Below are 15,786 nucleotides of genomic sequence, written 5' to 3' on the forward strand. Positions count from 1 at the left end.
CATTAGCAAAAAAAGATGTCATAATGACTCGATAATTCGGAATGCCTATTTTCATGCCTTCATGTCGAAGCTCTTGCATTTTGCATTTCTTATAGACATTGACAACATGAAACTAACAATAATCAAACCATAATAATAATATAATCAATTAAAATGATTTCTCAATATGTCTACGGTCAATTGTCTCTCTTTATAATAAATGAAAGGTCCTTAATGAATAAGTAAAAGACTGCGAGGCCGACCGTCGGAAATCATATAGAAAGATAATCGTGTAAAGAACATCATATGTCTACATTTGGAACTCTCATCAAATTCTATAGCTCCTTGTCCATCGAAAAAAAAAAATCTACAGCTTCTTTGGTATTGATGAAAATCCTACGCAAAGTATTTTTTTGGAATGTAGAAATTTATTAGTGTAAAAATTTATTAGAGTAACAGAAGCAAATAATTTACATGCCTCTCGAGGGGAAAAGGAAAAAAAAACTTAAATCACTTGCGAAACGAACATCTATAATCTAATAATACATATGTAAAGTAATTATGTATTAAATATACATAATTAATTTGATTTTCTATTTAAATTTTATTTCCTAAGAAATGATACATAATACAAAAATATTGAAATTTCATGCACCAAATAAATACAACTTTTTGTTATGAAAGTCCTTCAAAATCTAATTTTTTTAAAATGTAGTTTTTTTTGTTCTTATTAATATTGTAGCGTTTCTATATATATATATATATATTGCATCTATAATATAATAATGAGGAAATTTGTATATACATAATTTATTTAATTTTATTCTTATAGTTCATTATATAAATTCAAAATACCAATAATTTTTTTTGTAGCAAATTTACATATGAAATGTTACTTGAATATCGTATATAAGTCATATTATAATTTTGGGAGAAGTGCGGCAGAAGTCTTACAAGTTTGGATTTTTTTACTTCAGTCCTATAAGTTTTATTTTGAAATTTTCAGTCCTATATGTTTGTTGCATAGAACACTTTTGTTCTTTTTTGTTAACAACTGTTAGGGAGCTACTCACGTGGACATAACACCATCAAATCCGTCCTAGATGGCTATTAATTATCCATGTGATAATTTTTATTGGTTGAAAATTAAAATGCTAGAAAATAAAAAAATGCATAAATTAAAATAAGAAGTCCACATGGAAATTTTCTATTGGCTGAAAACATTTAAAACAAAAAGAATTAAAATTAATTATTTTTAATAATAAAAAAATATATAATTTTTTTTAAAAAAAAATCAAAACAGGGGGTGATGGTTGGTGGTAGGGCCTCGACCCCGGCCACCACCCACTTGATTGGAGTCGTCGGTGACCACAAAGGTCATCGACGACCTCAATCCAGGTGGTGGTGGCCGAGATCGCGGCCTCACTCGCTGAAATCGAAAGAACCCCCAAAGTGAGGTTTCGATCCTAGCCACCATCTCCCAAATTGTAGTCGCCAGTGACCACAGAGGGTGCCTAGATCCCAACCATGGGATCAAGGCCCCTCTTGCCGGGATTGGGAGAATTCTTAAATGACACTCTATGTGGTCACCGGCGACTCCAATCGGGGTGGCAGCTGGGATCGAGGCCTATATTGCCAGCCATGGCTCTCCAAGCCATTCTTTTTCCCTCTTTCGATTTTCTTTTTTTTTTTTTAATTATTTTAAAAATTTTCCTATTTATAATATCTTCAGTCAATAAAAATTACCATCAACCAATAGAAAATTGCCACGTGGATTTCTTAATTTAATTTATAAAATTATTTATTGATTTTCTAATATTTTAATTTTTAGCTAATAGGAAATTACCATGTAGACAATTAACAGCCACTAGGACGGAAAAATATAACTCTTGCTATTACTAAATATAAGATGACCCTATACTTCGTACCTCAACAAATGAAATAATATATACGAAAATATTACATTTTATTTTTATATAGTATATTTTATATTTCAATTTCATATAACTGTTCATATTAAAAAGTACATTCAATTTTCCTAAAAAAAGCAAACACTAATATATACTTCAAATCAATATTACGTTAATTAATACATAATACTACATGTAAACCATAAGCAACATGTATTATAGTTTAAAAAAATTCAATTATTTATTTACGAGAAAAACGACCAAAATAAAATTTGCGCATCCTTGAATACTAGTTTTGGTAATTTCGGTATTTTTGGAGGAAAATTGGACAAGGAGGAAAGGTGGGGGGAGCGTATGTTAATAACTTAATATTAATGGCCTGAGAGCTCTACAGCTGACCATATTCTCGAGCTCAAAGGTTGAATTCCATGACGCGCCAAATCGACTTCGGCCCTTCGGGTCGGGTTCGAAATCGACTGGAAATACTTCGCAAACGAGGAAAATCCGATACTTGAATAAGTTAGTCTTAATTACTAGACCGAGAGCATTGGATAACCTCACCAAAAGATTGATTTCGGGTGAGATTAGCCATATTCAGGTCAATTTTGGATGGAATTTTCTTGCTTGCAGATTGGCATCCCATGACGACAAAATGCTTCCATGGGAAGTTATTCAATTACTTTTTTTTTTAATGTGTATTATTACCTATCATTCGAAATGCAATACATTCCGACTAATTCAAGTTCTAGACGATCTCCTTAAGAAATGGATGGTTTCCCAATAAGGAAGAACTAATTTTCCTGTACAGGAAAATCAGAAACCGATTCCTTTCAGTCAAACAATAACAATTGGAATGTTTCGTTTTACTTTTCATTTTATTTGAAACAAATTAAAATGGCTCGTAAAATATCTTTCTAATTTACGGATTTTATTAGTATGGTATGTCTTTGAATTAGCTATTGAGATTTTTATTTTATTGTATTAGACTCTTTAGCTTTATTCATAACGGATAAAAGACCTTTTCAATTTACCGATTTTGTCAGCAATTTTATTGATTTATTGCTCGCCAGATAGGATTTCGTGACAAACAAAGCTCGATCAAAGCCCAAATTGGCAGGAAAGAAAACAGACTGAAAAGAAAAAAGAAAAAAGAAATGAATAAAAAGAGGAATAATCAACAACTCATTAGCCAAAAAAGATGTCATAATGACTCGATAATTCGGAATGCCTATTTTCATGCCTTCATGTCGAAGCTCTTGCATTTTGCATTTCTTATAGACATTGACAACATGAAACTAACAACAATCAAACCATAATAATAATATAATCAATTAAAATGGTTTCTCAATATGTCTACGGTCAATTGTCTCTCTTTATAATAAATGAAAGGTCCGTAATGAATAAGTTAAAGCGTCGGAAATCATATAGAAAGATAATCGTGTAAAGAACATCATATGTCTACATTTGGAACTCTCATCAAATTCTATAGCTCCTTGTCCATCGAAAAAAAAAAAATCTACAGCTTCTTTGGTATTGATGAAAATCCTACGCAAAGTATTATTTTGGAATGTACAAATTTATTAGTGTAAAAATTTATTAGAGTAACAGAAGCAAATAATTTACTTGCCTCTCGAGGGGAGAAGGAAAAAAAAACTTAAATTACTTGCGAAACTAACATCTATAATCTATAATCAATAATACATATGTAAAGTAGAATTGGTACATTAGTTATGCATTAAATATACATAATTAATTTTATTTTTTATTTAAATTTTGTCTCCTAAGAAATGATACATAATACAAAAATATTGAAATTTCATGCACCAATTAAATACAACTTTTTGTTATGGAAGTCCTTCAAAATCTAATTTTTTTTAAATGTAGTTTTTTTTTCTTATTAATACTGTAGCGTTTCTATATATATATATATATATTGCATCGATAATATAATAATGAAGAAATTTGTATATACAAAATTTATTTAATTTTATTCTTATAGTTCATTATATAATATTAAAATACCAATAATTTTTTTTAGCAAATTTACAAATGAAATGTTACTTGAATATCTTCTATAATTTATATTATAATTTTGGGAGAAGTGCGGAAGAAGTCTTACAAGTTTGGACATTTTTACTTCAATCCTGTAAGTTTTATTTTGAAATTTTCAGTTCTATATGTTTGTTACGTAGAACACTTTTGGTCTTTTTCGTTAACAGCTGTTAGGTATCTGCTCACGTGGGCATAAGACCATCAAATCTGTCCTAGATGGCTATTAATTATCCATGTGACAATTTTATATTGGTTGAAAATTAAAATATTAAAAAATAAAAAAAGAATTTTAGAAATTAAAATAAGAAGTCCACGTGGAAATTTTCTATTGGCTGAAAACATTTAAAACAAAAAGAATTAAAATTAATTATTTTTAATAATAAAATATTATACAAAATTTTTAAAAAAGAAAATCAAAACGGGGGGCGGTGGTCAGCGGTAGGGCCTCGACCCGGCCACCACCCACTCGATTAGAGTCCTCAGTGACCACAAAGGTCACTGACGACCTCAATCTACGAGGTGGTGGCCTAGATCGAGGCCTCACCCTTCCGAAATCGAGAGAACCCCCAAAGTGGGGCCTCGATCTTGGCCACCATTCCCCAAATTTGTGGTCGCCAGTGACCACAGAGGGTGCCTGGATCCCAACCGGGGGATCAAGGCCTCTCATGCCGGGATTGGAAGAATTCCTAAATGGCACTCTATGTGGTCACCGGCGACTCCAATCGGGGGGTGGTGGCTGGGATCGAGGCCCATATCGCCGGCCATGGCTCTCCAAGCCCTTCCTTTTCCCTCTTTCGATTTTTTTTAATTATTTTAAAAAATTTCCTATTTATAATATTTCTAGTCAATAAAAATTACCATCAACCAATAGAAAATTGCCACGTGGACTTCTTATTTTAATTTATAAAATTCTTTATTGATTTTCTAATATTTTAATTTTCAGTCAATAGGAAATTGTCACATGGATAATTAATAGCCATCTAGGACGGATTTGAAGGTGTTAAATCCACGTCAGTAGACCACTAATTGCTATTAACGGAAAGAACCAAAAACGCTTTACGGAGCAAACATATAGGACTAAAAATTTCAAAATGAAAACTTATACGACTAAAGTCCAAAAATGTCCAAATTTATGGTATTTCTGTTGCACTTCTCCCTCATAATTTTCGGTATGTATCTCTAAATTTATAAAATTTACATATCTATAAATATTATTGTAATGTAAATTTTAATTGGAAGAGTTAATTTCAGAAAAGTTTATAATGTATAATTTTATATTTACTAAGATATTTGTATAAAATTAAATTAAATGTTTGTAGGATAACTAGTTTATTTATGCAGATATGTCTGCCTTTCATTAGAAAAATTACATGGTGAAAGAATTAAAAGTAAATTATTCATAATTGTGCTCCTCACGCATTTATTTATGATCTTACATTAATTCTATTTATGGCCTTAATTTTATTAAAACTATTGGAATATGAAATTATCAAAAAGCGAAAATTTTAATCATAATATTCATCTTTTAAAAATATTCTAGTATATATTTGAATGTAATAAATTTATCAACGAATTCGTGCATTGCACGCGTAATAGACAAGTTTGATAAAAAATAAAATCCAATCAAGAGCTCAGTTAGCATGAAGGAAACTAAAAGGAAAAAGGAAAAAAAAGGAAATCAATAACTCATGAGCCAACAAGATGCCATTAATTAGATTCACAATTTTGGCATGTGTGTATTTGTCTCTGATAAGTCTTCGTGTATCAATTGCAAATTGATCACTTCAAATGAAAAGGGAGCTGTCTGGCTCGAGGGCTTCGACCCGATTCGGATTTCCAATGCTTATGTCAAAGCATTAATTTTAGAGTTAGAGAAATCCGAAAAGAGAGAATAAATGCGCTGTAATGAGAATTAATTGTTTGGCCAAGAGGGATTCCTCTTCGAATATTATTGAGGATGAAGTATAATAGTCTCGTTCATAGAGTGAGAGTAGTGTCAACATACCGCACCCACACGCATCCGAGAATACTCACCACACTAAACTGCATTACTTCTTAATTAGTCGTCCCATACATATAAGTCATCGTCAAGGTACTTGATAGGATCTTGGTTTTCGAACTTTAATCACGTGCAAACCACGAGTTTCGAGTGACCTGCAAAAAAGGGGAAGCACGGGGGAATCCTAATTTCCCTCTCCGATACTTAAATGAGAGTGTATCAAAGAAATATTGAAGAATTGAACATCAGGTTTAAGGGTACGAAGAGGTATTCATAGAAGTCCCGATATATCTGTATCAGGATATTATAATATGTTTAGAATATTTGATAACAAATAATAAGTAGATGTACTTGCCATATAAAACGTTAGAGATATGAAATAATATCTCGTAAATAAGACATATACATCAATAGAATATTCAAGAGATAATATCAAAAATATTAGGAGATATATGAGAGATAATTGTGGAATAGATATATTCACAAGATATTGTTACTGGTTCGATGTATCTAGGTGGACCCCTGATGGTAAGTCGAGCCGGATGGGTCAGGCTGATTTTCTGGTCCCTAACATAGTCCCCACTCCTCTGAGCTTGAAAGGTCGCGGGGGTAGATCAAAGTCACTTGTCGTTATTATCACATTATAAGCGATGCCTTTGCGTTATCAAGGCTCTTTATTTTGGAGGTGTATATGATACCTGGGCTCCAGGAGGGGGAGATGTACGAAAAATTACCAACTTGACCCTTAGCTCAAGCGTTACATTTGGTTATTTACTAAAATCGCCCTTTGGGAGAGAACGATGAATTGTTAGTGTGGACGGTTTGGAAGATATAATTGGGGGCATGTATGGTTAGGTTCTCGCTCTATTTTTGTATCGTTGATGATATATATCATAAGACCTACGGGACCAGCAACTTCTTAAGCTCAGGCATTTGCTTTTCTAGTTAGAGTCCAACGTCTTGGGGCAAACGTGGGATCTAGAAATATTTAAAGAAGATAAATATTTATTAGGGTTTTAGGTAAGTAAAAAAACAAAAAGATATTTTATTTTATAAAATTATAAAAATTAAAATTAAAATAAATTAATAAAAAATTAAAACAAAAACTAAATGAGCAAAGTTTTTACTTTGAGTAGGTTTCTCATCGCGTTATAAGCGATGGCCTCGTTATGAGAGGTCTTTATGCATCGTGTTATGAGTGATGGCCTTGCAATGAGAGGTCTATTAAACATCGCACTATGAGTGACGGTCTCGTTATATGAGGGTTTTAAACATCGAGTTATGAGCGAAGACCTCGTTATGAGAGGGTTCTAAACACCACGTTAGCAAGTTAATGTTGAAATAGATCATGCTGTTGTATAAGCCATGCAATGAAAGCTGAAATTTCCTTTAAGAAACATATAATCATAACGTGATTGAAAACATATTAAGTACTGAAAATAAATTTCCTAAAAGAACAAAAATCATAAGCATTAAAAAGTTTCCTTTTTTATGATATCTTTCAAGGAATAACTCCACTTGCAAAGTCCTCGAAATTTGCCGCATTCTGAGCGATATTGATCGGGCTCCTCGCGACGCGAGGGACTCCCACCATGGCAAGGGCTTTGAGCTCTATCTTCACGGCCTCCCTTTCAAATAAAGGACCTTAAATGGCCAGCTTGAAGAAGCCTTTCAATGTCTACTTTTAGCATCTTGCAATCCTTGGTGTCGTGGCCCCAAGCTTTATGGTACATGCAATAACTATTTTGATCATTACCTATATCTCCCTTCTTCTTCACTTGTGGAGGTGTCCCAATACCGAGCTGGTCAATCTCATTAAGAACAATCGCTTTTAGCGCATTAAGAGGCCCAAATTTCTCCATCCAGAATGACTGCTTTTGTCCTACGTGATCATCTTCTTTTAGGTGATCTTTCTTCACTTGGCACATGCTCGTGAACCTCTCTCGGAAAAGCTCCTTCATGTAACACCCCCAATCTTACGTCGACGGGAGAAGGATTTAATGAGTATTTAATAAGAACCAAACTATGAGATTGCTAGCAACTTGGGCTAAAGCATTTTGGGCCAGTGGTTAGGCTCCTTGGCAAGTTATTATGCCATTCTTAAAGATTGGGTCGGGTCGTTACGATGGTATCAGAGCAGTGCACCAGCTGAAAGTGTAGGAACTAAGTACTATGCGGATAAAATGCTACACCTGATGGACTTGGTGGGAGCCATCTTTTGAACCACAAGAGCTACCTCTAGAATATTACATGCCTGGTGAAGTGTCTTGGGTCTGGTTCTAACTTGATGGGGACGTCAAGCCTTCGAGTGCAGGATGTTGTAACACCCACAATCCCACATCGATGGGAGAAGGAGTTAGTGAATGGTTAATAAGAACCAAAGTATGGAATTAGTAGCAATTTGGGCTTAAACATTTTGGGCCAGTGGTTGGGCTCCTTGATAAGTTGCCAGGCCAGTCGTATAGATTGGGTTGAGTCGTTACATTTGGTGTATTATACATACATGATGATCATTGTGCTCTTATCTTTCAATTCATTGTGAACTGGAGAAAGAGAGACCCACCTCTAACAGTTGCGGCCAAGGATTCGAAAAAAAGGAATGCTGCCACTTAAACATGGGAACCGGAGTACTCACATAAAGCAAACTAGCACTGCACGCTTCATTGGGCCCAGACATAGCAACACGTACACTTTGTTTGGTTTCAGAGTTAAAATCACAAAAATTTTAATTTTAACTTTAACTCAACACACTACACAACAAAAACACACGTTTCCCAAGTCAAATTTATAATCTCATCTCATTTGTCATTTTCCACAATCAAAATTAAAGTTACTTTAACTTCAAAACCAAACGCACCGGTATATTCTTACTATTCGTTCTTGTTCATGTAACAAATGAGACAGATCATCAAATATCTTTGAGCATAATTGGGTGAATAGCTATTGATATCATGCTTAATATATATCTATACTACACTACTCATAATATATAAGTAACTTGACAAGTTTGCTTTTGCATCTTACTTATTTGCCTGCTACTGAAGTTATCAAATCAATAAAAATAACAATGCTATTTTCGATGATTTAAAATAAAATTTTCAATTAACAGAACAGTTTTTCCTACTTATAGGATAAATTTTGCCCCTTTTTACCTCTACATCAAATTAATTACAAAAACTAACTGAGAAGCTAAATGTGATTCTTACTATGTTCATATCGGCCACATTGCAGGAAAAGAGAAGCTGGCCAACGAAGAACACTCGAGTGGAAATCAACACCAACTTAAGCAGACTTTTCACACAGGCAAGCCAAAACGTGGTCGAAAAGAAAAATGATTTCGATCAAATCTGACTCTGTCTCAGAACTAAAGCAACAACAAATTGTGTCCGACAGAATAGGCAGGTCAGCAGGTTCAGCTCTAGTATTATTGCTTAAGGTCAGCTCTATATCCTTGTGTGCATTACCATATGATGGACTCACTTGCTTGACATGTCCATTTGAGACACAATAAGTATTATCTTTCAGCAACACTTGGTTGAAGCAAGGAATTGCTTCATTGAAAATCGCTGCTTGAATCTTCACACCCATTATATAATAAGAGAGCAGAGTATGAACCATGTAGGAAAGATCATTGGAAGGACCAAAATAGATAAGGGGACTGAATCAAGTCGCACATCAGGAAGGATCATTGCCCAAAGAGTTGTGGAAGAATGATAAATTCCTTGCTTGAGAAAATTAGTTATAAATTCAGATGTTTTTTCTTTCTTGGGATAACTATGGCGAGTGACTGTCAAGTCATGAAACTCAGTCATTTTGATCAACATGGCTGCAAGTGGACTGGGTTTATGTGTTTACATTGAGATGTTATAGTGTTTTCTATGAAGAATTTCATTGCTTAAATAATTTTTTTATTCTCTTTCAACTGAACTACTAACTGCCCATAGGGATAGAAACCATGCACTCGTGGCCATCCAACTAGTTCAATAAAAAGTAATTGTATAGTCTAAAAAAGGGAAAAAAATTAAAAGTTATGTCCCCAATTCTAGTTGATATTATTCCCCAAAAATAATGATTTCATAAAATGGGATTAAGTATGTATTTTGTCAACGAATAAGTAGAGTGTTGGCAAAATAAGTAGAGTATTGTTCACCCAAAAAAAAGAAAATAAGTGGAGCGCATCTCCTAACTTCAAGGGAGGTTATTGAATTCGAGACTTTACTTAAGTGAAATAAGTGCCGAATCGCTTAAACCAACTCACGTTGATCTCGAGGGCCTTTTTTTGGCTCCCATTAGTGAATGAAAAAAATATTCGATGAGCATTACATTATCACGTAATTATAAGAATAAAACTCAATCGATAAGTGATATATACATTTATATATATATTAATACAATTATAGTTCATAAAATTTTTCTATCTTTCTATTTCACATACGTGGTTGTTAAACTTTATATATATATATATATATATATATAATTATAGTTCATAAATCTCTCTTTTATCTATCTTTTTATTTTCACATACGTGGTTTTTATAATCACGTGACTGTGTAATACTCACTTAATATAATCTACTCATTTAATATTTTCTCGCCAATTTCTCCCTGTGTTTCCCTAGGGTGGGAGTTAAGAGGAGAGGGATGTCAACTATGTGATTCAAATTGGAAACCTGCAATTCGCATGGGGCGACAGCCTATTCGAGTTGCTATGCAATGTCAAGTATGTGATTCTTGATATTGGATATTGTGCAGCTAGCTCGAGTGTGACCGCCCATTCGAGAAAGTATCAAAAACAGAGACTACCAATTACTTTGAGATGCCCAAACACCTACACCACATAAAATGGCTTATACCGTTATTCCATTCCACTCCATTCTCCATTCTGCTTTTCCAATTGTTGAAATTAATCTCCATGTCTGTTTCCATCTTTATAATGTCTTCAATTCAACTAAGATCAAGACAATGGTGAAATATTGACATGCAGACTTATTATTCCAGTGGACGGTCCACCAAAAACCTAAGATATTATTGGGAAAATTTACATTGCAGAACATCTCCATGCATCCATTTACTTACATATACACATTCCTTTTCAAGAAGAATAAGGTTCAGGAGCTTATATAGTTCGAATATTTTTATATTTCTATTGTTGTAACCATATAGTACTACTTCTGCATGTACTCTACGCACTAACCTTACTCTTGATATTCTGCATATATTATATATATATATATAATATATATATATGTAAAGGTTGAAAAACAAGGGAATGAGGAAGAAAAGGAGATGAACTGCAATTTTAACTACAAAAACTAAGTTCTACTCGCGCTCTCATGCCGGAGCTCGGAAACTAGGCAATGGGACTGAGACGTGGTCCTTGGGAAGCCAAAGCCCGTGATCTGGTCCCGGTGTGGAACCTCCATGTAAAGTGATAGTCCTTCGACTCGCAAGAGAGCTTACTCACCTCGCAGAACGCCCTCACCGAGCTCTTCTTCCCCTCGACGTTCCCCCACTCGATCCTCACCCAGCACGAGAACCCGTCCGAGTAGACCGGCAGTTCCTCTCCGGACGAGAACCGCAGCATCACCTCCCCGCCAATCCTCCTGCATGACGGGCCGCCCTTGTCCCCACCGCAGCTGCCCCCCACCACCATCGATTCGAGCCATGAGCACTCGGGCTGGCCCACCATCTCCTTGTAGGCCGAGTTCGCCAGCCTCACTTTGTTGTTGGAGTCCGAGATCACTGCCGGCAGCTCCTCCGACTCCACCTCTTCCTCCACTTCCTCCCGCTTCCTCGGCACCCGTGGCTCACTTGCGAGCCTCGGGCCTTTGCTGATGGACCCTACGCTTATGCTGGAGCCGACAGGCCGGAGGGGCTGGGGGGCTATGACGGTGCCGTTGTTGGTCGTGTTGCCGGCTTCTTGAAGCTGCCGCAGGAGATCCTTCTCTTCGGGTATTTGGGTGACCATGCCAGTGCTCAGGTTCAAGTCTATGACCTGATCTTCTCCACGGGGGAGAATGCCGCCGCGTTCGGGGGCACTGATACGGTCCTCCGAGGTGACTGGGGCAGCGTTGGGGCAGGGGAGGAGAGGGAGGGTCACCAAGCTCCTAGGGCTGGCTGTTACCGTCTCTATGCCAGTGTTAACGGCCGGAAGCAGCTGGTGGGTGATTGCGAGACCGGTGAAAGCCTGAAAGGAGAGGCTCTTGCAGGCGTTGGTTGTTGATGGTGGAGGAGGAACGGGCTGAATCCCAAGGGAGGCCGACTGGGTCCTCTGCCGCTTGACGGCAGGCGGTGAAATGGCGGTCCGGCCTCGCTTCCGGGTCCTGGTGGGCCTGGCCTGGAGCTGGGGCCAGAGGTTCCTCAGGTAGGGAGACTGCCTGATCTTCTGGGACATGGAGGAGGGAGGAGAGGAGGACGAAGAAGGAGAGGTGGGGCCATCGGTCGCGGGGATCTCGGGCTTCGGAGCTATGGGACGGTACCTGGACAGGATCTCGGCAGTCTTTGAGGTTGTTGCAGCTGAATTGTAAGGGCTGAGTGTCTTGATCATGGCAGCTTAGCTTCTTTGAAAATGAAAAGCACCTGAGTGAGAGAGAGAAAGAGAGAGAGATAGAGAGAGAGAGAGAGGAGGAAGAGGAAGAGAGTTAGCGGGGTGCAGGAGGAAGTGCAAGAAGAGAGATTGGTGGGTTTATAAGGTGAGGAGGATGGAAGCGCTAGAAAGAAAATTATCTTGAAATGATAAAGTGCGGTCCAATCGACGAATTAAATTATTATTTTTTTTGTTTTTCAAATGATTTTAAGTATTCAATTTACAATCTCTTAATTGATAGACGAAAGTGAGCTTCACACTCTCATTGATACAATAAATGTATAATATCGAAGTGTGATGCAATTGATAAATAATTAAATTATCTATAGACGTACCTTACTGGCATAACAATTACTTAAAAGCTATTGAAAATATCTTGAAACCATCGCGGTTGATCAATAGATTTTATCTAAAGGAGCGCTGATGGATCTTATCTCATATTTTCACGGAAAACACAAAATTAATTTTACGAAAAATAAGTTTTTTACGTCATTTATATATAAAATAAACTACAAATATCCTCAACTTAATTGACTAATATTAACGATCCAATAGGCTTTATCTATTGATTTTAAACTCTTATATCACATATAAGATTTGCATATTATAATATATTTAAAAAAATTTGTCTCACTGAGAGCACAATTAGCTGTTGCGGCATATCCTCGTGATTGATACGGAGTAAATTTATCTCGTGATCCAATCTCGTAATGTGTCAAGAGATACTTGATATAATTATATTCAAAGTCGAACTAGGAGTGGGCAGCCAATGAGAGGGTGGCAAAGGGGGAGAGAGGGGAAAGGAGGAGGTGACACTTGGGACGGATTACGGTGGGGTACGTGTACGAGGGGGTTAAGGAAAAGAGGGACATGTGGGTTCAGGAGAGGGTGAGAGTTGGGTCCATGCATGCCTACACCTATAGATATATTCGTCGGAGTCCCTTTGACAGCTGATGAGTGGAATGAATGGAAAAAGATGGAAAACTGTGAACCCGAAAGAGACAAGTAATAATTGGATGAGGGAGAAAGAATTATTCATTACATTGGCTCTTTGTGAATTATTATGACCCACTTCATCTTGAATTGGACTACAAGGCTATTCCATAAGATTGTTATAGTGCGTAAATGATAAATCCCGTCGTTATCTAATCTGATGTTTTAAAATCTTCGCGCTATGTCAAATATCTTTTAGAACATGAAGTAGGTAGACGTAAAGGAATGTCCGGTAATAATATTCAACCACATGCACGATCTTAGGCCGAGTTGACATGTCTCATACTTGTAGGGTATTCATGTGAACTGTGAGAATAATTGAGCAAAATTTAGACACCCTCGTTATTAAAAAAAAGGTCATATAAAGGTTTTAGGGAATAGAAACCTGCATTAGTGAGATGTAGCTAATTAGTGAACTCGAACCTCTATTATTCTGGCATCTACATAGCTCACGGATCGTCAGATATAGTCCCAAAAAAAAAAAAGGTGATTCAACCATCTTGGTGAACTATCTCTTGACGTGAGAAAGTTCCAGACGTTTGTTTGTGTACCAAAAAATGCTAAATCCTTCTAAATGTTACGAATTATCCTCTTATATATAATATGTATGTCAATGAATAGTTTTTAATGACCTTCCAACTAGTATCATTGTCAGGCGATAAATAGAATTAGAATGATAATTATGAGGACATGGCAGCTTCGTGCTACATCAAATAGGATGTAATCGACCAACATCAGTTGGTTCAAGCGATTAGGCGTTTATTTCGCTTAAGTAAGATTTCAGTTTCGAATCATTGTGAATACAGAAAATTCAAACTGTGAGAGTTTTACCACTTTGTGGACCGACTCGGCTAGACTGGATTAGTCACGACTCAATTGGACTTTCGAATACCATGATTCATTTCAAAAAAAGATGATATAATCAACGTGGATTGATTGAATCGGTTCAGTGTTTGTTCTACTTAACTAATGTTTCATGTTCAAATTATTTTATCTCATTATATAATATAAAATTCAGGAGTCTCTATTATAATGAGAAAAATATAGAAAATAAAAAGGGAAAACACCAAAAGAGAAAGGGAAAATACAGAAGGTATTCTATGAGTTGATGGGAGTGGAGGCTACTGCTCTGGAGAGCCAACCACGTCTCAGGCCCCAAACAACCAATGGGCCACATCCATAATATAATTTATCTATTTTTAACTTTTTTTCCCCAGAAAAAAATTGTAGAAAAAACATTGAATAATTAAAATCAAATTAATTATGTAATGAATAAATAAAAGTGGGGAAGGGAAGCCATTGCCATTGCCATTGCCATGCAGAGAATGGTCTGTGGCAGTAACACGTGTGGATCTGGCTATCCATGCGTGAGCACACCTATCAGGATTGCGCTCCCTCCACCCCTTTGTCCCCGGGCGTGTGCTTTTACCATAAAGCCCCCGTCCTCGGTCGGTCGCCGCCGACGTGTCGGGCCCTGGCGGCTCGATTGACATGCAAGGGAAGGGGATGGGGTTGGGGCGCCCGTGATTGGCTGGCGAGGCCTCGGGAGGAGCTAAGAGGATGCACGTGGCAGCATCTCAAGGCGGCTGTTTAAAACGTGGGCTTTTTCCTTGATCGGCGTGCCGGGCGGCATCGGTCTCTCCACGTCGTCGGACTTGAACTGAACTGAACTGCCCCCTTGGGTTCTGCTTACGTTACTGCCCGTTATTTCTTCGACTCGCAGTCGCTGGTGAGTGTGGATGGCTGGGATTAGTCTACCGTTCTTCAGATTGAACAGATGATTCGTTGCAAAAATTATTATGAAGTGAAAAAAAAGAAAAAGAAAAAGAAAAAGAATCCAACATTCAGCCGTAAATGAAACGAATCGGACGAGCTGGCTAACCTATAAAGACAAGTGGACCTTAGACCCGTGCGTGGCTTGGGTGCTCGTGATTTTTTTTTTTTGTTAATTGTCGTAAACAAATGAATGAAATCTTTTTATTTCTATGACTTATTATGTTTATGGCTTATATGTTGTGTTATATTATATATTAATAGATATAACATTGATTAAGAGTATAAACTTATTATTTTCATGTTACTCTTTTTTTAATTGAAAATTTTAAATTTATTTGTAATAAATTTGTATAGATTGGTTTATTTATTTTTCAAAAGAATTTATTCAGAAATAGTATATGCCATAATACTAAATCCAATAAAACTTCAATATGAATAGTTATATTAAATAATTACAAATTTCGTTTATTGATATTAAAAAGATAGGATAAT

The 15,786-nt window shown here is 36.3% G+C and overlaps 1 protein-coding gene across 1 annotated transcript; it reads right to left on the reverse strand.

Annotated features, from left to right (window-relative positions):
* Positions 1-10,902: 10,902 nt before the first annotated feature.
* On the reverse strand, positions 10,903-12,615 carry LOC116206467. Its single transcript, XM_031539339.1, has one exon. The coding sequence runs from the start codon at positions 12,484-12,486 to the stop codon at positions 11,290-11,292; it is 1,197 nt and encodes a 398-aa protein (XP_031395199.1). The 5' UTR covers positions 12,487-12,615; the 3' UTR covers positions 10,903-11,289.
* Positions 12,616-15,786: the final 3,171 nt, after the last annotated feature.

The sequence above is a fragment of the Punica granatum genome, chromosome 1 (genome assembly GCF_007655135.1).
Source record: "Punica granatum isolate Tunisia-2019 chromosome 1, ASM765513v2, whole genome shotgun sequence".
Lineage (NCBI taxonomy): Eukaryota > Viridiplantae > Streptophyta > Magnoliopsida > Myrtales > Lythraceae > Punica > Punica granatum.